The 24,731-nt window shown below is 36.7% G+C and overlaps 3 protein-coding genes across 5 annotated transcripts; 1 reads left to right on the top strand and 2 right to left on the bottom strand.

Annotated features, from left to right (window-relative positions):
- LOC104757906 (uncharacterized protein At1g76660-like) lies at positions 175-2,588 on the top strand. Of its 3 annotated transcripts, none has more exons than XM_010480691.2 (3): positions 175-517; positions 940-2,098; positions 2,181-2,588. In XM_010480691.2, the coding sequence occupies exons 1-3, from the start codon at positions 482-484 to the stop codon at positions 2,348-2,350; spliced, it is 1,365 nt and encodes a 454-aa protein (XP_010478993.1). In that variant the 5' UTR covers positions 175-481; the 3' UTR covers positions 2,351-2,588. The 3 variants fall into 3 exon arrangements, with proteins under 3 accessions (XP_010478993.1, XP_010478991.1, XP_010478992.1); XM_010480689.2 differs by having other exon boundaries at positions 175-523; XM_010480690.2 differs by having other exon boundaries at positions 176-523; positions 2,184-2,588.
- On the bottom strand, positions 2,677-5,067 carry LOC104757905. Its single transcript, XM_010480688.1, has 10 exons — positions 4,968-5,067; positions 4,829-4,865; positions 4,675-4,734; positions 4,325-4,552; positions 3,979-4,241; positions 3,787-3,886; positions 3,639-3,692; positions 3,457-3,543; positions 3,103-3,231; positions 2,677-3,023 (listed from the first exon to the last, which is right to left on the bottom strand). Exons 1-10 carry the CDS (start codon positions 5,045-5,047, stop codon positions 2,712-2,714), a joined length of 1,350 nt encoding a protein of 449 aa, XP_010478990.1. The 5' UTR covers positions 5,048-5,067; the 3' UTR covers positions 2,677-2,711.
- LOC104757903 lies at positions 11,617-12,983 on the bottom strand. Its single transcript, XM_010480686.2, has 4 exons — positions 12,813-12,983; positions 12,500-12,703; positions 12,187-12,402; positions 11,617-12,060 (listed from the first exon to the last, which is right to left on the bottom strand). Exons 1-4 carry the CDS (start codon positions 12,813-12,815, stop codon positions 11,812-11,814), a joined length of 672 nt encoding a protein of 223 aa, XP_010478988.1. The 5' UTR covers positions 12,816-12,983; the 3' UTR covers positions 11,617-11,811.

The raw sequence follows: 24,731 nt of genomic DNA, 5'->3' as shown, positions 1-24,731 counted from the left end.
AAAAAAAAAAAAAAAAAAAAAAAAAAAAAAAAAAACAATTATAATATTTTATTACGTTTTCTTATATTTCTATGCAATTATTATTCACTTTATTTTAGTTTTATAATTTTTTTAAAATATGCTGTTAAAAGAAATAATTATCTGTTTAACATAATATAGAAATTGTAAATGAATTTATTTTAAAATAGTAACAATGGCTTTTGCTTTACAAAAATGTTGCTTTTGTCTTGCCTCACAACAGCAAAATCTACATGGTGTCAGCCTCTGCTTCTTCTTCTTCGTCTTCTTCTAGATGCATCTGGTCAGAGAGAGATAAACAAACCCTAAATTGCGGCTGAATCTATTCATCCCCCACTCTATCACCGCTCCTGAACCCTAAATTCTCACTTAAATGTGTGTCTCAACTAAATGAACTAAGCAAAAGAGAGATTAGTGAAAAATCTGGATCTGTTCGAAGAAGAAACAGAGATCGAGAGGTTCGATGGTAATGGCGAATAGGCTTCCTCTTCGAGAACGGGTACGGGTCTGTTATGTCCTCTTCCTTTAAAAGCTTGAAACTGTAATTTTAGATCATAAAGCTATCGCTTTCATCGGTTAGTTCAGTGTAGTTGGTAGCTAAAAATGGAGACTTTTGATTTAGGGTTTTTAGTTTCAGGATCTATTTAGCTTAATCATTCTTACTCGTAGTTGGTGTGTGGACCGATCTTTGATGTAGACTAATATTATTTTTTGGACCCTTTCTTGACAAGTCTTTTCATAGTCTTGTAATGGAAACTAGTACCAACCCATTGCTTCAGAGTCTTGGTTTTTGATATACGTTTTCGGTAAAACAAGGAAAAGGTTTGACATAAAAATATTGTTTAAATGCTTCTGTTCTTAAGCTTGTTGTGTGTGTGTGTGTGTATGTAATGAGTTTGTTTTTTAAACTGTAATTGACAGAGGAAGCGGTGGGTTGGGTGTTTTAAAGTGTTGTCTTGTTTTGGTACGAAAAAAGGAGAGAGGCGTATTGTGCCAGCTTCTCGAATACCTGAAGGGAATGTTGCAACTGGTCGTCATCATCAATCAAATCAACCTCAGTCAACGACGGGATTGAGTAACCAAGCTACATCAATGCTTGCTCCACCTTCCTCTCCAGCTTCTTTCTCACATTCTGCTGCTCCTTCGACAATGCAATCGCCAAATTGCCAGCTTTCGTTATCTGCTAACTCTCCTGGTGGTCCTTCATCCGCAATGTTTGCAACAGGGCCTTATGCTCATGAGACCCAATTGGTTTCACCACCGGTTTTCTCGACCTATACCACGGAGCCATCTACTGCTCCTTTGACTCCACCTCCTGAGTTAGCACATCATCTCACCACTCCTTCGTCACCTGAAGTACCTTATGCTCGGTTCTTGACTTCTTCTACTGCTGATCTCAAGAAAACAGAGAAAGGTGTTTACGTTTCTGCCAACGATCTTCATGCAACATACGCGCTGTACCCTGGCAGCCCTGCAAGCGGTCTTAGGTCACCAATCTCAAGGACCTTGGGGGGCGATGGTCGATGCTCATCTTTTCCCGAGCGTGACTTCTTACCGCAATGGGATCCTTTGGCTTCTCCAAGATCAGGCAAATGTTCAAGGAGTGACTCTACTTATGCACAGACACCTGAGACTAACAATACTCCAAAGGCATCTCAAGGTTCTAATTTCTTCTGTCCTGACACATTTGCTCGATACTACCTTGACCATGATGCTCCCTTTTCTCAAACTGGTGGAAGACTAAGTGTTTCAAAGGACTCGGATGTTTATCCAACTAGTGGGAATGGTCAACGTATTTCCAAGCATGATATGGAAGAACTCGAAGCATACAGAGCTTCCTTTGGTTTCAGTGCAGATGAAGTCATCGCGACAAGCCAATATGTGGAGATCACACATCTGAACGATGGCTCCTTCACCATGAGGCCACGTAGTGCCTTGGATGCAACTTCACCAAACTGTAATATAAAGGCTGCATCAGAAGGTGAAGGGCTTAATTTTTATTGCTCGGAGGCTAACTTGGACCTGCAAAAAAGTGAAGATAATAGAAGCAACTTACAAGAGCCCCTCGAGTTTTACAATGGTAATATGTTACATGATCTGAGTTTTACAATTTACCTCAAATGAGAAGTATGTGTATTGAAATCTTCTTTGTTATATGAAAGCAGATCATATGCAGCGGCAACTTGAGCACATATCGGTATCAAGCACGCCGGGAAATGGAGGTCAAGCAAAGACAAGCAGAAAGTACAAGATGGGTCTGTGCAGTTCGGATGCAGAAATCGATTATAGAAGAAGTGGACGAAGCAAAGGAGATTTTGTATGGCATGACTAGAAGAAACCCTTTTTACTCTTCCTTCGTTTTTTAACTAATCTGTAAAGTTTGGTTTTGCTTTCCTCTTGCCAGAACAAATTAAGCTTGGTTCTGTCTGTGTGGTGTTTAGTTGATATGCTATATATTATAAGTATATATACACATAAAGTATACGTATAATGCCTAACAAATGACTGTTTGTATGACTTCTTCTCTTTGCTTTTGGGTATGTTTTATTGATGTCTTGTTTCGGATTGGAGACTGCAACTTAAATCTTTTAGACAAGAACACACATTGTATGTGATACACAATACATACAATTTCAAGCTCCGTCATTTAGCAAAATCTTGGCACCAAACGGAATACCATATCGTTGTCAAATTCATAGACTCCCTCTGACGAGTTCCGAATGGATGATATAACGGAAGTTGGAGTCATGGCTAATCCAACGAATACTTCTATCTTGCTTTTTCTTTACAATTCGTCTCATCGTTGTTCTTTGTTTCTCTGTTAGGCACTCTGATATTGTATTGTAGAGTTCAGCCATGTCGAGAGAAGTATCCTTCGCGTAGTTGTATACGATCTTTGGCAATAGAATCCTTGTCTCTTTCTCAAAACCAATACTTGTTTGGATGAATTCGTCTCTTGCTTGCCTAAGTTCTTGAAAGATTCCTTCTGCTGTATAAACTCGGACCTAATAACCATTACATTGTTTTGAAATTGTTAACTCCGTTTGTGAGGAGACTTAAAGGGGAAAGGAGTTGAGTTGGTACCATTGGATCTGTTGATGTTCCGGCAGAGAGGGCAAAATGAAGAAGTGGTTCGGCATAGTCCAACACATAAGTGTGTCCACCGTTACTCGTCTTCGAACTCTTAGACGGTGAAAACAGCGTCCATAAACGCTACCATGGCCAAAGAAACATAATTTATGCATTGACACCAAGTAGATTTCATATCTTTAAAAAGTACAAGTTGTTAGACAATATGGCTTCTTTCATATTTGGCCATTTGAAAAAGATTCTGTTACTTTTCCAAATGAGAGTTATTAAAATACTAATCACTATGGTTTTATTTGAGAAAAAGTAACATAAACGTATACAAACAACTAAATTCATAAATCAACTTACTGATGGTGAATGGCATGGACGAGTGCCCATTATCAAACTCTGGATATCGTACGCATTTACCCACTCCCCACCTATGTTAAACGCTGCCTGTGGACAGGTTAAACACATAGTTGTTTAATTTCTCATATGATCAACGATCTAACAAAACCAGTTGACTGAAGAAAATAATCAATATCTCAAACCTTCAAGACCATTTTGATTGTTGTATCTTCACCAAGTCCATATACTATATATGCCTGTAAGATGATTACACAACTTTTAAGATCATATATGATAGCAAAAATACGTTTAAATATATATTCGGTAACTCGAGATTGCTAATTTTCTTACGTGCATCACCAAAGCATTATGAATGTTGATCCAAAAAGCAAGCTTCTCTTCCCTATCCATCCTTGCCAGATCAACTTTCTCAAGCTTTTGCACCAACGATCTGCATTTTGTCAGTTTTAAAAAGAGTAAGCCACTTTAAAATTTATGTAATGCAAGAATATTTACACTTTTTGTTTTACCATGCGATCTCACCTGAAATTCTGAAGCATGCTCTCTATAGACTTTAAATTGTCATCGTCTACGTAAAGCTTATGGACAACAACTCCAAGTTCCTGTCCACACTCATCATTCTTTGAGTTCTTTACAAATCTGTTATGTCCATTGTCTGATAGTTTGAAGTATATCACACAAATAATTCTTAAAATCTCTTCAGAGAGTTTATTGGGACTAAGAGTGCTAAGACCAAGAAGATCAGCCAAACTCGGGTTACCAGAGTCAGATCTTTTTATCTTGTCCTGAAAAAAGTGAAAATGTTTAAACTATTATTAAAGAAAACTGCAGTTGCATTAATATATCATAAAAAAGCAAGATCACTCACTGTTTGGGACAAGCGTTTGAAGCTGGATGAGACAGACTTAGCAGAGACAGAAGAGGCCCGGTCATTGTGAAGTTCGGTCTTAAATGGAGGGAGTGAAGACTTATCTGGTGACAATAATGCAGGCAAATAATCTCCGAAAGATGATCTGTAGAGCGAGAGAAGATACCGCTCCAACTTTAAGATCTCTGTCTCGAGCTCATCAATCTCCCCCTTTAGTTCTTCGTCAGACTGCAAAATCCGTAAGGACCATAACCCATAAATAGGTAAGGTCACATGTATATTTGCAACCAAAAAAAAAAAAGTATGCGTTAAGTAGATATGTACATGAAATCATGAAATGTGAAATTGACCTTAGGCATTGAGGAACCAAGGCTGCACTTCACCTCCTCAACATCCCAGAGAGGAGATTTCTGTAAATAGAAACCAAAAATTTCAAAAAAAAAATAAACTAACTTATTCATCAAGAAATCAATAGTAGATGAATATTAGTAAATAAGAACTTACAGAAATGGCTTGAGACGGTCCATTTTGAAATAATGCTCTACAAGATGAATAAAAGAAAATAAATCCCATAGTTGATTAGGCAAGATTAAATCTCAATAACAATCATTTAGACTTGATTAACCTCGGGAAAGGAAAGTACCTTGGAGTACTTAGCTGAGAAGAAGATGAAGAAGAAGAAGAAAAAGAAGAAGATGAATAATGATAATTCTTGGACGGCATTCTCTTTCTAATGAATTGTAATCTTCTTGAATATGAGATGATAATAACAATGAAGATGGTGATTGGTAATAAAAGGATGAACTAAGAGAGATGGGAAGGTGAAAAGGACAGTGATTGGGTTTGGTATCCGAACGAAGCCACCACTAGGTGAAAAAGAATCTAACAGAACCACATATATACCAAATCTAGCAAAAACTATTACGTAGTTTCTAAATTCCTTTTAAATTATATTAGAATCAAATGATTAGACAAGAATATGATAACAACATGTCTCATACCAAATCAAACCCAATCCTACGAATCTTATAAAAAATAAACTAGTTTCTTCTTGTCTACAAAGTATAAAAGAGGATGACCCACTCCGCTTAGTTTATAATAAGCCAGTAGTCCAGTACCAATTCTACGTTTGATGATAATTCAAAATTAGTGTAGTAGTAAACGAAGAAAAAAAAAATCTATTATATATGTGTTTTTTTTGGCAAATCTATTATATATTGTAAATGCGGATGAGGCAATAATAAAGAGCAGAAAGTAAAGAACACAAGAACTTTGTTAACGAGGTTCGGTTTTTCCTACTCTCCGGGACCACGTCCAGATTTCGATTCCACTAGAACAAGAAAGCAAATACAACCTATTCGCAAACGTGTAAATTAAGCACAACCCTCTTAATTCACCGCTCCGTTCTATAACATGAAATCTTAAGGATAATTCTCTACCCTTAACTAGACTAACACCAAGCCTAGATTCAAACCAAGATAACCTAACCTTGGGCTAAACTCCCCCTGAGCCTAGACTTCAGATCTTCAACTCTCTTGAGCAACCTTCACACACACGTCACACCGACGAACAAAGAAGCTTGAACAACACAAGCACCAAACCGCGAAACTAAGCCGCACACCAACAGAAAGCTCTCTAGGATTCTAACCTTTATGCCTCAGCTCTCTTGCTTCTTTAGGACGTGCCTAACACCTCCTTATATACCCATCAATACTTCCTAATCACCATAGGAGAAGATTTCCAAATCTCATAAGAAAAATACTTTTTCCTTTTTGCTATTTTCCTTTTCTTTGTAAAACTCCAATTTAATCAACCAAAGAAATAGTAGTTTTCCTCTTCAATTTATCCTCAAACCGTCCTTCAATATTGCCTTCTCAAGTCTTCTAGAAACTTCTCACGCACATAAAACAACAGCCATCTTGTATCACATCTTGAATCACACAGACACTACTTCAGACAGACCAATACATCTTCATTCTCCCCCTTTTTGACTATGCTTGTGAACTCATCAGTTCAAACACTTAAACAACATCACCAGACACATCTTCATTCTCCCCCTGAATGAGTCACAACATGGTCAAAACTAACAGGAAAATTCTCCCCGCTTTGCAATACGCGGTTGATAGCCTAGTACACAACCTCCATAGAACTCATCTTTTCTAACCCAAATCTTGTTGCGCCTTAGACCTCCATGATTAACTCCTTGAATGAATCTGAAACAATTCCTCTTAACATGTCCTTGAACTCCACAATGATAACATGTAGGACCATGAAACCTTACATCATAAGCATTCTCCATTCGGCTTCTCTCTCTCAACAATCTGAAACATCTTGGCCTAATATGCCCAACAACACCACAATAATGACAAACAGGTTGAAACACTTGTCTAGGTGCATTCTGCAATTCAGAAAATTTTGTACCACGTTCTTTCACAAATATCGTCTCTGAAGCAGCCTCTGTAGTAGTCTCTGAAATACGCTTTGAAGCAGACGTGATTTTTCCACTTGAAACAAACACTGGATCTGAATTTGAAACTTTTCCTTCATATCCAAGACCACACTTATCTGTCTTGCCAATACTTAGAATATGATCCAGCTTCTTTGTACCATTATTAAGCATCCTCAAATTCTTTTGAGTTTCTTCAAGCTGCACTTTAGCTTGTAATGCTTCTTCGCCCTTCTCTATTGCATGTTTCTCTGCTTCAACGACTTTAGCCTCTAACACGAGCTTCTCCTTAATCAAAACTGAATTATCCTCAACTACCTTAAGCCAATGTGCATACAACTTCTCATAACTCTTACCAAGTTCTTCATAGCTCATATCCTCTGAATCACTATCACTCTCAGACTCATGCTCTGCTGCAGTTGCAGGTTTTGCTGCAGATTCAGAAGCAGTTGCAGACACTGTTGCAGACGCTGATTCAGAACTATCTTCAAAAGTTGTAAACGCCACAAAATTCTTCAGATCTTCTTCTTCATCTGAATCAGTTTCAGAATCACTAGTAACAACATTCATAGCCTTCTTCTTATGCTTTTGTAGATTAGCACAATCAGACCGTACATGACCATATCCTTTGCATTCAAAACATTGAACATTCTTTGATAAAGTCTTCATCTCTTCACCCATTCTACTTTTCTTCTCTTCGCCCTTACGCTTCAGAAATTTAGCAAATTGTCTTGATAACATGGCCATTGAATCTTCACAAGATGATACCTTAAGAGCTACTCCAATGTCAACTTCCTTCTTTATTGCTTCCTTAACTTCATCATCTTTCTTCTTAACTCCTTCAGCTTCATATGCTTTGCTTAATTCGAAAGCTTTAAGAATCCCAACAAACTCATCAAAAGCCATCTCATCTAAATTATGAGCTTCTTCAACTGCAGAAATTTTTGACTCAAATTTTGCAGGCAACGATCGCTTCAGCTTCTTCACAAGCTTTTTGTCTTTGTACTGCTTTCCAAGAGCAAAAGCCTCATTAGATATATCACATAACTTAGCACTGAACTCAGCCACAGTTTCTTTTTCTTCCATCCTTAGATTCTCAAATTGTGAAGCCAACATATCCAACTTAGTTCTCTTGACACTTGAAGTACCCTCAAACATATTCTCCAATGACTTCCACGCTTTCTGAGCTGATACACATTGAGAGATTAACTTGAAGTGGCTTGAATCAATAGCATTGTAAATCGCTGTCTTGGCTGTCGAATTGCAACTTGATAGCTTTTTCTCTGCAGCAGTCCACTTATCTCTTGGCTTAAGACACTCAACTCCTTTATCATCCACGAATTTAGGGGGCTCCCAACCAAGCTCAATCGAATTCCAACAATCCTCATCAAGGTTACTAATAAACGCTTGCATACGAACCTTCCAATATCCATAATTAGATGAATCAAGCAACGGTGGTCTTGTCATAGACGTGCCTTCTCTGTATGAAGTCATCACAACTGATTCAAAGCTCTTCCTTACTTCCTAAACTACCCTCACCCTTGATCTACCCGAAACAAGACTGAATCTCTATCGAGAACCCGCTCTGATACCACTTGTAAATGCGGATGAGGCAATAATAAAGAGCAGAAAGTAAAGAACACAAGAACTTTGTTAACGAGGTTCGGTTTTTCCTACTCCCCGGGACCACGTCCAGATTTCGATTCCACTAGAACAAGAAAGCAAATACAACCTATTCGCAAACGCGTAAATTAAGCACAACCCTCTTAATTCACCGCTCCGTTCTATAACATGAAATCTTAAGGATAATTCTCTACCCTTAACTAGACTAACACCAAGCCTAGATTCAAACCAAGATAACCTAACCTTGGGCTAAACTCCCCCTGAGCCTAGACTTCAGATCTTCAACTCTCTTGAGCAACCTTCACACACACGTCACACCGACGAACAAAGAAGCTTGAACAACACAAGCACCAAACCGCGAAACTAAGCCGCACACCAACAGAAAGCTCTCTAGGATTCTAACCTTTATGCCTCAGCTCTCTTGCTTCTTTAGGACGTGCCTAACACCTCCTTATATACCCATCAATACTTCCTAATCACCATAGGAGAAGATTTCCAAATCTCATAAGAAAAATACTTTTTCCTTTTTGCTATTTTCCTTTTCTTTGTAAAACTCCAATTTAATCAACCAAAGAAATAGTAGTTTTCCTCTTCAATTTATCCTCAAACCGTCCTTCAATATTGCCTTCTCAAACCTTCTAGAAACTTCTCACACACATAAAACACCAACAATCTTGTATCACGTCTTGAATCACACAGACACTACTTCAGCCATTCAATACATCTTCATATATATGTAATTATGTCTATACTATATTCAATTTATAATGTTGTTTAATTTCTGTGTAGTGAACACCTCAAATGATACCATAACATCGAAGCAAAAAGTGCAAGATGGGGTCCTCTAGCTACATCAAATAGACAAATACTACCGGGTGCTTTATAATACACTAGCTAATAAATGTAAGTATGTAACCAAGCCAGCACTTAGCCCCAAGGCGATCAAACCTTTCTGTTAATAACATCTTTAAATACATCACATTCCTCTTCTCACGAATCGACTTAATCACTTCAACCATTGGATGCCTTACTCCAGTCCCCATTTATAATCTCACTTCGATATCCATCACCCTTTACGTTTCCTTCTTGGGTCTATTCGTTTGTTCATTTAAATAATGCATCTACCATGATTATGCATTTAGAAGTTCGTTTTTATATTTTAGCTATCGATCATCTGGTTGCAGCTTCTTTTTTTATTTTGTTTCAATTTTTGCTTTTGCATCTAGATGCGTAAAGTACCGAAATGATTAAAATAAACGTGTCTTATATTTATGATTTAAATTGTTATTATAATTAAATAATTTTCAAAATGCTATATTTTATATCTATAAATTTTAATTTTCTTATTTAGTTAATAACCACAATCTTCCAATTTTACGGTTTTGATGGAAAAAAACAATACCTCGATTTTACGGTTATGACGGAAAACAGAATACTTCAATTTTACAGTTTTGGCGGAAAAACCCAATCTTCCGATTTCACAATTTCGGCGGCAAAATAACTTTGCAATTTTTCGGTTATGGTGAAAAAACAAAATTTTCAGCCAAAATCGTGCATCATAGTTTTGGCTGGAAAAAAACAATTTTGTGATTTTTTGCATAAAAAAAAATAATTCTGCATTTTTCAGTTTTGGCAAGAAAATGAAATTCTGAACAGAAAACATAACTCAAAATTTAATACTGCATTTTATCATAATATTGAATTAACAACTTAGTTGGAATTAAACGTAATTCTTGGTTAAGGTTGAAAAACAGTATTGTACAATTTTTTTGAAATTTTACGGTTTGGCGAAGAAACACAATTTGGCAAATTTTTTATTTTAATGGGAGCATTTTTTCTGTGATTTTGGCGAAGAACAAAATTCTGTGATTTTTTTGCGACTTTGAAAGGAAAATCCATCTACTCAGTATCTTTAGTAGAGTCCACAATCACTACACGAGATGAACCTTGGTTTGGTGAAAAATAATATGTGATTTACAATATTTTATTTGATTTTTCTACATATAAAAATATATTTATAGAAAACTAACATTGTTTTAGCTGTGATTGTAAATGATGGTATGTCAGACTTAAAAATTTGCAATGTTTGGAAGAATTCACTGTTGAAAATTAAAATTATTTGAGAGAATTTTTGGTTTTTGTTTTTATTTTTTATGAGTTTCACAAATTCATCTAGATAAATGGTATGTTTAAAACCAAAACCATTTTTTAGGTGCATCTGGATGGACAAACAGACAACACTTTAATGTATGAACAATTTGCTAGATTAAATTTATTTTGCATTCAAATTCATTAAATCTTAAATTTTTGTGATTATATATTTGCTATAAATGATTTTCTCAACTTTCCAGTTCTATAATTTATAATTTAAAATTTACAAAGCTTTTTCAACACTTTCCATAAAATTAGTTAAAAAGGAAGGTAAAGAAGTTCCAAAATGACATATGGAATGATGAATAATTTCTCTGATTCTACATTGTCATAAAATGACATGTAATGTCTCTAACCGTTCTAAATGGAAAACCAAGCCAAGAACAACAATTAAAGAGCAAAGAAAAAAAAAATTAGACTCCAGTAATTATAATGCCAGTAAAAAGTCACACTGGAAAATACGAAATCAATTAACTGATTACCAAATCACATACAATTGCAAACAAAGGAGTGAGAGAGATTTTAGAACCAAATCATAGATAGACGAAGTAGAAAACTATAGAGTGGTAAAATGGTTTTCTTTAAAAAAGGAGAAATACAAGCAAAACAAGATTTACCTTGTTAAGATACTCTTCACCAAATGTACTTTGAAGCCGAAAAGGAAAATATATCTTTGGCCCAAAAATCTTAAGATACTCTCACCAAACCCCAAAAAACCATGTTGATGGCAAAGTATAACAAATCCACACCACGACACTTTCTCCATTCTTTTATTAAACCCATGATGCCTCACCAAGTTATTTTATACTACACCATACTTTAAAGTTTAAACATATCACATCCATAAATCATAAATGCCAACTCACTCTCTCACTTTCAAAGCAAACAGGAACATTCAAAAGAACATGAAGGAATTTCCTATAAATATACAAATACGTATTGTTACATCTCCTCCATGTTTTTGAAATGTGATGTAACATTTAGACCTTACCAAATTCATTTTTTTTTTCCAAATCATAGAGAAACACAAGTAAGGAGAAAATGTTGTATAGTATTAGTTATAAAGGGACAAATATGAGATAATTAAGGCTGCTTTAATCATATATTTATATCCCAACTTCTATGAAACATCACATTTTTGTTAAATAAGGTTGCTACTATTTATAATAAGATTCCATTTACCAACAATGTTTCTTTTTCTTTCTCTCAGGGGTTTTACCATATTCCACCCATATTATACCCCTCCTCAACTCTTTAATAAAGCCTTTTAGAAAGGTGCTCGGTGAGGTATGCCCTTTCTTCTCTTCTTTTTTGGGTAATCTCGGTGGCTCTCAATCGAAGGTGTCCCTGGAGATAACACAGCCGCGGTTTCGCTGCGTTGGTTGTCGACTCCCACTGAGATTCCGTTGATCAAACCGCTACAAACTCCGGTATTGCGGATCTTCCAAGAGTCACCGAGCGTTCCTCTCAAAGAGAAGGTCAGGTATGGGTCACCTCCATTCTTGACACCGTCAAGCTGAACACAAAAAAAAAAATGATTCACCAAAAGAAACCTTAAACCCCGTTTGCTAATGTAATTGAACAAATCAACATGTAACAAGAAGAAACCTTAAGACCATAACATTTTCACTTTCACGTTTACCTTGCAAGCCAAAGAACAGAAGCCGCACAAATCGATGAGGTTACGAAAACAGATCTGACATATTTTGTCCAAGCTTGTACCAACTCGAGACTGAGGTCTCTCGTTTAAGAAGAGGATCTTAGCACCGTTGATAACATAATTCTGGATACAAGAGACATCAATATGTCTCTCAATCTCACACACTCTCACCACATTATGATACGACGATCGTCGAATCTGCAACCACAACAAAACATATCATATACTGGGTTAATCAAACAAAGGTGTTCGACGAAATATCAGAGAGATGATGATGACGATGATGAAACAGAACCTGGACAACACGATGGTCCCTATGATGAACCAAACAGTAAGAGCAAAAGGCATTGCCTGAACAGTCCAAGCAAAAGAAATTACATTCGCTCTTACTCCATCTTGCGTGAATCGAACAAGTCACAAAGTAGTCAGCTCGAAGCATTGGTGTTAGCCATGGCGGAGTCATCACGTCATCGTTCTCCATTTTTACTATCGAACTCACCTGAAATCAATACGACCCACGAGAACTCAATTTCTCCAAAAACAAAACCCTCTAAAATCAAATTGGAAAATTATGGGAAAAAACACGGATTAAGAAGCAGAGGAACTACCATTGTTTGATTCCTGATTTGTACGAGACGAGAAATTGAATCTGAGAAAGAGATGAAACAGATTAAAACACAGGGGGGATGGAGAATATAGCCGCCACAGTTTTGGTGTGGGGTTTAGAGAGAGAGAAACATAGAGGAGGAGGAGGAGGAGGAGGAAGAAGACGATGAAAGAAATTTACAAGGAAGAAGAAGACACTGAAACGAAAAGGTGGGTTGGTCTTTATACACATTTTTATTTCCATATTATTCAAGATTATTACCATACTTATACATTGTTTCGCTCAAGCCCCCCTAGTTTTGTTGAAAAAAAAATATTTCTTGTACATATCATCATTTATTTGGTTTTTAATATAAAATACATGTATATCATCAATTTTATGTAGATCTATTTTGTAGATAATTAAATGTTTGATAAAATTAGTCAAATCAATACATGTGACATTACTTTTCGCGTCGCCTGTTGAAAAAGGGAAAAAACTACATATGTGTAAGCAATGTATCATTATTGTATTGATGAATGATACTTACTAGTATTATTATTTTTTATGGTTATTTTTTATATTATTCATTTTTTACATATCTTTCTATGTTATTATATATTTTTTTACATTTAGGTCCTCTATTTTGTTTTTTTTTTAAAGTAAAAAATCACTTATACATACTGACAAAAATACATTATATCAATTTTGGTAAATAATCCAAAATTGGTCAAACTAATTACAATGCAATTTATTGTTTTTGGCGCGCCTCATAAATTAATACTTTTTGGTCAATAACTTTAATTGATTAGCCTAAAACACCCAATGCGAAAAATACATCATTTACAAATAAAGTCATAAAGTAATACTATGCCAGAAATATCATACTCTCAGAAATAACAAGTAGAATTTGTAGATAAAACGAATCATTACCATACGTCCAAAAATGTCATTTATAGATTTTGATACTTAAAACACTTAATGCAGGTTTGGTTTACTAAGACCGTTCCTCTTTATACTATTTATTCATATTTACATATTATTCTATATAATTATACCACTTTTATATTTGGGTTCTTTGTTTTTGCGCTTAACTCTGAATCCCTAAATATGTCGAAAAAATAATTTTGTATTAGACTGCTATATATCATGAATCTTCTTTTGTTTTAGTTGGTTATTTATCTAGTGTCGATAAAAATTGTCATTTTGACACTTTTCATACAAATTAAGAAACTATTAAAATATACATATATGCCTTTATTTAATAAATGATTAATAAGTTAGTTTAGTTATAGATTAAGAATAAAATTAGAAAATCTAATGTAAAAAATGCATTGGAAATATGAAATGATACATTGAAAATGTAAAATTATGTTCTTTGTGAAAGAAAAATAAAACTCTTTATAAAACAGAGGAAATATTTTATTTGGTTGGAAATCAAATGCAGATTAAAATTAGTAAAATAAATGATAGTTATTTTTTACGAAGCATGTAAAATATAAATAAAGTTTACATAAATATGTGATTTTTTATCATTATGGACAAATGAGATTTACTAATAAATATTGCTTAAGTAGGTCCTTCTTTTCACTATTGATGTTATTTACTTATCTTTTTAATTTTTATGTTATTAGAATACTTTTACATTTAGGTCCTCTAGTTTTTTATTTAATAAAACCTCCTATTTTGACCAAGATATATATTTATATAAATAATAGGGTATACATCATCAATTGTGTTTAGTTATTTAGAAACTAAACTTGGTTAACTTTTTATAGAAACTTTTGCTCTTTCCATGTATTAGAAAGTGATATTATGTCAAATAATGCATCATCAAATGAAATACAGTATTATGATATTTTAAAACGACACGTGAGAACAATACTACTTTAAAAAGTTTGGCCAAGAAATAAACCACCATATGTACAAAAATGTTATATCTTGCCTTTAAATAATAAAAACCTCAAATTATGAGTAACTAATGCTATTACTTTTTTGTTAAATGCAATATCCTAAAATTTGATAGTTATTTTGGTCGTCTGCATTTCTTTAAAGAAACAGATATCACGAAAGAACAAATACCTTAAATTACAATCTTTAAACAAAAAGGCCAAACAAGCCAAAATCTAAACGACAAAAAGAAAGAAATTGATTTTCTTAATCGAAACGATTTATTTGTTTTTTAAATAATAATTAATAAATAAATAATAAATAATCAATAAATAATAAATAAATAAAAAGTAATTTAGATGCGTTTGGATTTAGAGATATGCGTCGGAGTTCGCTGGAAAACGATGCTCGGCATCTGTGTCGATCGACAAAAGGAGTGTGTCGGTCGACACTAATGCAATGACGGCGCGAGAAACCTAACAAGCATTGATCGACGCATGTGGAGTGTTGGTCAATGCAAATTAGGGTTTTCGGGAAATGTCGATCATGCATCAATCAATACAAGGTGTGTGTCGGTCTACACCATGCCTGTCAATGTTGATCGACACAAGGAGTGTGTCGGTCGACACCAAACTCTCAGCAGGCAGCTGTTACTTGCTTTCCTGGTTTGTTTGTGTTGTTTGTTGTGTGTTGGTTATTCAATTCACAATTGCTTGTGTGCATAGCCCAGTAGATGGGATGATTACTTCACTGAGGATTTGTGATAATACTCATGCATCTCAATTGTTGTTTGTGATGCAAGTAAAAGAAAAATGTGATCGTGTAATCAAAGCAATGAAGAGAAGGATGTTCTAGTGGCTTGATTGGATGTTGCTTGGCTTATGTTAGGTTGCTAGAGTTGAATCGTTAGAATATTGCTAGGTTGCTGGTTTGTTGTTTAATGACTTGCTGGATGATTTATGGTTTATGTTGGAATAATATTAGTTATCTAGTTATTGGATTATGGTTGGTTAATTGATGGTTTATTGTTGGTTATTTCCGCTGTTTGATTTGGTTGCTGTTAGGATATTAGTGAGTATGAGATCACTTGTCATTTATTATATTAAAAACAAAAAAATGGGTCGGATCGTTTCAGTTTAGTATCAGAGCCCTTACGGTTCTAGGTACGGGTTCACTGTGTTTCTGTTGTTGATGTTTGGATTTGCATGCCTTGTTGATTATGTGAGTTAGTCAATGATATGTGGCATGGGTCCTAGAACATCCTTTTCGACCCTTCAATGAGATTCCACGGTATGTTGTGTTCTTTGTGGTATGTGTTAATAATTGCTTGCTTAGCCTTCTATTCATGGTAGTGCAGATGGTTAGAGGTAGAGCTGTTGCGGGTCGTGGATGCGGATGTGGTCGTGGACGCGGATGTGGTCGTGGTAGGGGCAGAGGCCCAGTTTTTAGTGACATTATGGACTAGAGTGTGACGGTGGAGGGCATTGGCGAGTCGCAGGCATTCCAAGAGGGATCAATGAGTGTGGCGAGTGGTGGTGCCAATGGCGCCATAGGCGCCGGTGGAGCCGGTGTGGGCAGTGTCGGTGCCGGATTGGCCGGTGGTGCTGGACTTTCGAGTGCGGGGGTCATAGTAGGTCGAGTCCCTGGTGGAGATGTTAACCTAGCGGGCTTGTAGGCGTAGTTGTGGGAGCGGTTGCCGTCTGTGGTGACAGAGGTGTAGCAGCCAGTGGCTGCAGGTGCGGGAGCTCATTTTCAGTATGTCAGTATGCTAAGGGAGATGGGTATGATCGGTACGGTGCACTTCTTAGGTGGTACCGACCCTATTGTGGCTAACGCGTGGAGGACAAGGCTACACAACTTCCAGTCACTCAGATGTCCTCTGGAGTATTGGGTGGACGTAGGGGTTCACCACCTGGCAGACGAAGCCCACTTATGGTGGAGGTCGGTGGCTGCCAGGAGGGCGCTGAGTGAGATGACTTGGGTTGATTTCATGGAGGAGTTTAAAAATAAGTATTTCCCTCGGGAAGCACTAGAGTGTATGGAGGTTTAGTTCCTGCAGTTGTCTTAGGGGACTCGGTCTGTTCGTGACATGGAAGTGGAGTTTAGTCAGCTGTTAATTTATGGGGGCCGAGCGTTGGAGTCTGAGGAGGCGCAGGTCAGGAGGTTCATGAGGTTGCTTCGTGATGACTTGAGAGTCCATTGCAGAGGGCAGAGCTGGTTGAGACCGCAGCTGAGACTGAAGAGGATATCCAAGCACAGGATGTGATGGTTAGTCCAATGGTCCAGCCGAGGAAGGCTCTGCATCATGGAGGTTTTGGGAAGGGCGGCAAGCTTTCGCAGGAAACCAAGAGGAAGTGGAAGGCTACGCAGAGTCTGAGTGGTGCGGGATGCTACGGGTGCGGTACCATGGATCACAAGGTGGCTAGCTGTCTCCAGAGGAGTGCTTCGACCGCAGCTCAGACGGTCGTTCGTGTGTGCTATCATTGCAGGGAGTCTGGGCACATCAAGCCCAAATGTCCCAAGTTGCATCAGATGTCGGTGGCAGCGGTGCAGCATGGAGTGTAGCCGGGAGTGTAGCTGATTGCATGGAACGAGCATGTGCCATGATTGTACACGACCATGGAGACTGGAGGAACCTGTGCCGGGAGATCACATGTATAATTTCTGACTTAGTGATTTTTAATAGTTCAGATTTTATGAATTGTCGTGATAAAGTGTTAGGGTTCTTAGCACATGAGTTTTATGTAGGGACCTTATTGGTGGGCGGGTTTAGGTCCTATGTCGTGTTTGATTCTGGATCAACATATTGCTTCATTACTCCGGTGTGCGCCGAGAGAGCCAATATCAAAGGAGATCCCGGAGAGCGAGGGGGAATTGTCAGAGTCATCGGAGGTGAGTTCACTACAAGAAAATCGTGTATTCTTAGCATCCGAAAAACGCTATCGAACGATATTATAGCGTTTTCGTAAACGCTCTATCATCGCCCGCGATAATAGGTCCGGCACATTAGATAGCGCTTTTTAGTGTGCTATTTATTGGTAATATAAAATAGCGTTTGTACACATGCTATATTCCTTTTTATAATAACAATCTTGTTTTGTTATTTTAATTTTTTTTAATAGCGTTACTTAATGTTATAATTTATTTTCAAATAGCATTCGTATTATGTTACTTTTATGTCGTCAATTTAACTTATTTTTGATTAATTTATTATTTTATGTATTTAAATATAAAAAGGTTAAACCTTTAAAATCCTGAACACATTAATTGAAATCAAAGTTTACAATATTCTAAAGGCATAAACTAATAAATCAAAATCCAACCACACAAGCTCAAAGTACACCACAATTTCATACAAACACAAGTTTATCATTAGGCCACACAACTGTTGTACCTAAAGCATCAGAAACTAACTCTACTTCTGAATTTGGTCTCCACACTTTTGCATCTCCAATCTTTGATACTTCTATCCATACCTTGTTAGCGTTAGGACCTAAGGGGACAAAGTGGATTTTGTCGTCAGATTGGTTGAACAAACTCTGCCTTCTGCAACTACTTGTCCTGAATTATTAAAATCCAACAACATGCACTTTTTCTTTCCATCTGATTTGGTGGTGTTGATGCTGCAACTTACTGTCTATAATCCAAACAATCCAAACACTTATATCAGAAGTGACCATCAACAAGAAATATAAACTTAAGCAATAGATAAAATTGTTACCCCAGGTGATGTTGCTATTGGTGATGATGTTCTTGTTGGATGTATAATATTAGTCAGCAATATCTTCTTTATTGGCCATGCGATAAAGGCATCAAGTGCATCACCCATCAAGACCATATCATCAGTAGGTCTCCACAAATAAGCGCCATGTTTAACGACCTTCTCAACCTTTACGATTGCAGCATTAGGTCCGAGACATATATGGTTGGCCTTTTCTTTGGATCCATTGACCACAAACGACCCTCAGCAACTACTACATCCTCCGAATTCCAATCAAAGATGATGATTTTATCAAGTGATGCCTAAGTCATTCAAAAAAATGACATATTTAAAATCTTTCTACAATCTCATAATAATTTAAGAGTCAAAGTAAAACATTACCGATGAACCAGCTGATTGATTTTGAAGTGGGGATGTTGCATCATTGTCCAATATCATTTTCTTAGTTGGCCATGCAATTTTCGTTCCCATAGCATTCCTAAGAGAGACAACCATGGTGGTTGGCCTCCATACAAACGCATCTTTGTTTGTTACAGATTTGACAACGACAGCTGATGCATTAGGACCAATTGCAATACGACCAATCTTGTAATTTGGTTCAGCTGAGCAGAACTATCCTTCCCCGACAACAACATCATCTTCTAAACACCAATCCAGAAGTTGACACCTAGGACCAATTTGGCTACCATTACTAGCCTCCGATGCAGAAAAATCATCAGACTGTGGAAAGAATAATAAAGTTAATACAAACACAAACATACAAATTAGCCTTATCATCAAGCACACGATTTAAAATTAACTATACTAACCTTCTTTCCTTTAGCCAAGTCACAAACTACATTTTGGAGATATTCAATTTTGGTGATCAATTCCGCTTGTGTTGCTTCGAGCTTCTGGACATGGGTGTCTCTAGCCTGAATGAATGATAGCTTTGTAGCAGTAAGCCCTCTGCCCATACCTCTAACCCTTCCAGACTTGGCTTTCCCTAAGACTTGACTGACAGCATCCTCTTTAATACTAGTGGTAGATGTGGAACCCATTTCACTATCAATGGATTTGATTTGTTCCTGCCACAAAGAGTTAAAGAGGATTATTGTATGCTATACGAAGAAGCATTATTAATTGAGTGAATTGATTTCTGATCCCATTTCACTTACAATTGTTTCCGCAAATTCTTGTCTCACTGGTTTTCCGTCCGAATGAGTGTGTCCTGCTATCCAAACTTTGCTCCTACTCACCTTGGACGGGTCAGAACTCTTCTTATTCTACAGATAACAAAGGTAATTTGACCATACCATCTCATGAGCCATACCATCTCAGAAATATCAGAAATAGCTCAGTAAGATAATTTGACCATACCATCTCATGAGTCAGTCGAGTCATTCCTTTGCGGCTGGTGGTGTGTGGAATTTGCGCCTTCCTGAGTTGCCTAAATCTTTCACTTCGAACCTACCAAAAATCAATCCGACTATCACCAGAGGTTTCACAATAAAAAAACAACAACATTGGTCTACAAATGAATAGATAGGCGTACACAAAATTAGTTGCCCCTGTCTTAAACTCAAGGCTAGCCCTTCAAGTGAAAAAAAATTCAAAGGTTAATTCTTAGAAAAGGAAAAACATATAACAGAAAGAAAAAAAAAAGACAAGTTCATACCTTCGAAGCCAGACCCAAGACTTGTCCATCTTACAAAACCACCAAAACTCGACCACGAACACAGTGTTGAATCGACCACGAACACAGGGTTATCAAACCATATCAATCAAAAACACAGATCGAAGGGAACAAGAACTTAATAAAAAACTTAAACTCCTAAATAATTACTCACCAGATGAAAAGATCTAAGTCTTTGCGAACTTAAAAAATACTCTGTAAAACTAGAATTTACTTCGTGGTACACCACGAATCCATTTCTTAATTTTTTTTTGTTTATTTTATAAATCAATAACCCCGTGCATTCTGAAAAAATTAGTTTGAATATTTTATTATAAATTTGAATATTTCATTATAATTTCGAATCAATAAATTAGTTACTCTATTTTTAACTATGATAAATATATAAAATCTGTATTTAATACTAAAAAAAAAAGATTTCATTAAAAGCGAATATTTGTTATCGAATAATAGATAAGTTTTCGATTTCGACTAAGATAATAATGAATGAAGATTGGATTAGTGCAATCAATTTTTTTTTTGAATTAAAACCGACCCGACAATTAGGATTACACCAAAAAATATACTCCAAAAATATTCAAAAATATTTTATTCTTTTTATTCATAACTAATACTATTAATTATTTAAAGAATATATAAGAACTATCGAAATAATGCACAGTGACATCTCACATCCGAACAGGGTTAAATTTAAAATATATATATCCGTTTATAAAAATTCAAATCACATCATATGCTGAAAAAAATCTAAAATTTTATTAACTTTATGTATTAAATAGTAATTCAAATAATTAAATATAAGATTGAAAGGAGAATTATATTTTAATCTAAGATATTGCTTTAAATTAGGTAGATAGATTTTAGGAAATTTAGAATTAATATTATCAAATAAGGAAATGATTGTGTTTGGTTGTAAGGATTGTAGAGAATTTAGTTAGGACTTGTTTGGATACAAAGATAAAAAGAGATGCACAAAAATGTACTTCAAAAATGTTAAGATAGATTGAAAAAAAAACGCTAATTAGATCTATATTCCCACACATAACGCAAATTTAGAACAATATTAAGAACGAAAACACAAATTTACAGTACTTTAAACTCAAACGAATCCTGAAATCTGCATGGAAAAGAACAAAAGAAACGAATCACCTTCGGTTCGATAAGAATACCAAACAGTGATAACGATTTGATAAACGATTCGATTAAACAAAAGAAACGAATCACCTTCGGTTTTCAAAAATCGACGAGTGAGGCTCCGACTGACAGATTAGAGATGGAAAACTGAGAAATCCGACGAGTGAGGCTTCGAGAGAGGTCCGATTGAGGCTCTGAGTGAAACCAAACAAATGAGAAATCCGACGAGTGAGGCTCCGAGTGAGACCAAACAGATCCCTTAGAAATTGACAAGTGAGATTAGAGATTGAAAACTGAGAAAGTTTAGAGACTGAAAAAAATGGAGCAGGTGAGACGAGTGAGAAGGTGAGGCTTGGAAGTGACTGAGTCGAGAGAAAATTCTAGATCTATTCCTTTTTTTTTTCCTTTTTTTTTCCAAAAGGCGAGCATTAAAAAAAAATATTCCCGCTTTCCATTTCAATAGCATTTTTTATGAGAAATGATATTAATTGATACCCGCGAAAACCAAAAACTTTCCGCGTCAAATTTTTTTAAGTTTTACCGATGCATTTATAGCGTCTACTTATAAATAAACGCTATCTATAATTTCACGTTTATTTATCATAGCATAAAGCGTTAAAACGCTATCTTCTTATGCTATAAATACACGATTTTCTTGTAGTGGTTTTTGAGAGTCCTTGGAGGGGCGAGGGGTGTTGATATTTTGATTGCAGGAGGGTCAAGGCCGGTGGATTTGATTATCAGCCCTTTGGAGTTGTATGATGTTATCCTGGCAATAATTTGGTTACATCATCACATGGTACATCTGGATCGTCATCGGGATAGAGTGGAGTTTGAGCATCCAAAAGGGAAGTTGGTTTTTGAGGGAGTACGACCGACTTCAGTGAGTCTCGTGATCTCAGCCATGCAGGCAGGGAAGATGATCGAGAAGCGGCGTGAGGCTTATTTGGTTACAATCTCGATGCTAGAGTCAATGGGGTAGTCTATGGTTGGTGGTATTCGGGTTGTTTTTGAGTTTGAGGATGTGTTCCAGTTGTTGCAAGGGTTACAACCATCTCAGTCTTATCCCTTTACGATTGAACTGGAACTGGGGAGGACGCTGTTATCCAAGGTGCCTTACAGGATGACTCCAGCAGAGATGGCAGAGCTGAAGAAGCAGCTGGAGAATCTTTTGAACAAGGGATTCATCCGTCCTAGCGTTTCACCATGGAGAATGCCGGTGTTGTTCGTTAATAAGAAGGACATGAGTTTCGCTTGTGTATCAATTACCGGGGTCTTAACCGGGTTACTGTGAAGAACAAGTACCCTCTTCCTAGGATCGATGAGTTGTTGGATCAGCTGAGAGGTGCTACGTTGTTCTCCAAGATTGATCTGGCGTCGGGTTATCATCAGATCCCAATAGATGAGGCAGATGTGAGGAAGACTGCTTTCAGGACAAGGTATGGGCATTATGAGATTGTGATGATGCTGTTTGGTTTGACTAAAGCGCCAGCAGCGTTTATGAGATTTTTGAACAGTGTGTTCTAGGAGTTTTTGGATGCGTTTGTTATCATTTTCATTGATGATGTCATGGTATATTCTAAGAGTCCTAAGGAGCATCAGTGCATCTGAGAACAATTCTAGAGAAGCTGCAGGAGCAGAAGCTGTATGTTAAGTTGAGCAAGTGCAGTTTCTGGCAGAGGGAGAAGGGATTTCTGGATCTTATTGTCTCGGCGGAGGGAGTCTCTATGGATCCAGAGAAGGTTCAGGCCATCAGGGATTGGCCTAGACCGCATAATGGTACGGAGATAAGGAGTTTCCTTGGTTTGGCGAGTTATTACAGGAGGTTTGTGAGGGGGTTTGCAAATAAGGCACGCCGATGACTATGTTGATAGGGATGGATTTTTAGTTTGTTTGGTCACGGGAGTGTGAGGAGGGTTACGCAAGCCTGAAGGAGATGCTAACGACTGCGCCAGTGTTGGCATTGCCAGAGCAGGGTGAGCCTTATGTGGTTTATACAGATGCGCCTAGAGTTGGCTTGGGGTGTGTGTTGATACAGCATGGAAAGTTATTGCCTACACTTTGCGGAAGTTGCAGAAACATGAGAACAACTATCCTACTCATGACTTGGAAATGACTACTGTGGTTTTCGTCTTGAAGATTTGGAGGTCATATATTTATGGCGCGATGGTACATGGTACATCCAAGAGCGACTAAGATGTACTATGACCTCAAACGGTACTATCACTGGGTCGTGATGAAGAAGGATGTAGCTAGTTGGGTCGCGAAGTGTGACATTTGCCCGTTTTGTCCCAAACCATAACGATTCTGCTTTTTCTTGCTTTATACACCAAAACCAAGTTTACTCTCCATCTCACAAGTGAATGAGCGCTCTTTCTCCTTTTTTCCTTCAGCAATTCACGACAACAAGAGCAAGGAGGTATCAACTTAATAACAAATAGAGTTTTTGGTTTAATTTGATTAAAATAGGATTTAACTAAACCGAAATTAATTAAAAATCCACTCTTTTGATTTATTCAACACATCCTAAATTTTAATCACGGAATACGGATAATACATATACTTTACATAATTTAAGTTTATGAGAAAAGATAACAACTCATACTCTTTTAAAATATCAAAAGAGAAGATATATTATTGAGGGTGGAGAAGATCAAATATTCCTTCGGTTTAATCTTAGAATTGTGTAATTTTATGTTCATGCATGGTGAATTTATGTTCGGATTCTTTACAATCCAATTTGCTCACTTGTCAGCAAGATAATTTAACTCTTTTACAAATTCATTCATTCACGATTGAATTAGGATCAACACTCATCTGAAATTGAATAACAAATAATATTAATATATTAATATAACAAATAATATTTGGATATTTTGGTATTTAAGTATAAAATTAATCTTTGAATAAAAAATATAAAATTAATGAATATATTTGGATTTAAAATTATAATTTTGAGTAATTGGATTATATCAAAGTTAATATTGTTATGTTATGGAAGTTTTAATTACATGTTCAATGGAGAACCGCTGGTTCCCTGATGGTTGTGCTTCCGCCCTGAATACAAGGCTTCCCACCGCTGGTGGTTCCCTTCCCCCTCCGCTTCTCCCCCATGATCCCCTTACCCTTCCTCCCTGTGTACCCTTACCAACTTTCCCCCCTCTCCCCTGCAGTGGCAAAGACTTCGAGAAAGCTTCCACCGCAAACTGCTAAACTCCAAAGGCCTGCTGTGATTGCCTCAACCCAGTCTGGTACTACTGAAATAACCCAAACTAGCTCTTCTGCTCCTGATGTAGAAATGCACCTGGTAGATGAGGACACAATTGCTTTGGCTCCCTCAGATCTATCAAACCCTAGATCTGGATCTAATGTAGCTTTACACTCCTCTGGAAAAGAACAATTCACTGTAATTGTTCCCAAAACTACTTCTCCGCTTCTCACTAACAAAGCCTCTACCTCCCAAACTACTATCAGCCAGAACCCTCGAGAGTCTGTAACCCTATCAACCCTAACCGCACCAC

The sequence above is a fragment of the Camelina sativa genome, chromosome 17, assembly GCF_000633955.1.
Source record: "Camelina sativa cultivar DH55 chromosome 17, Cs, whole genome shotgun sequence".
Classification (NCBI taxonomy): Eukaryota; Viridiplantae; Streptophyta; class Magnoliopsida; order Brassicales; family Brassicaceae; genus Camelina; species Camelina sativa.
This window is presented reverse-complemented; position numbering and strand designations above follow the sequence as displayed.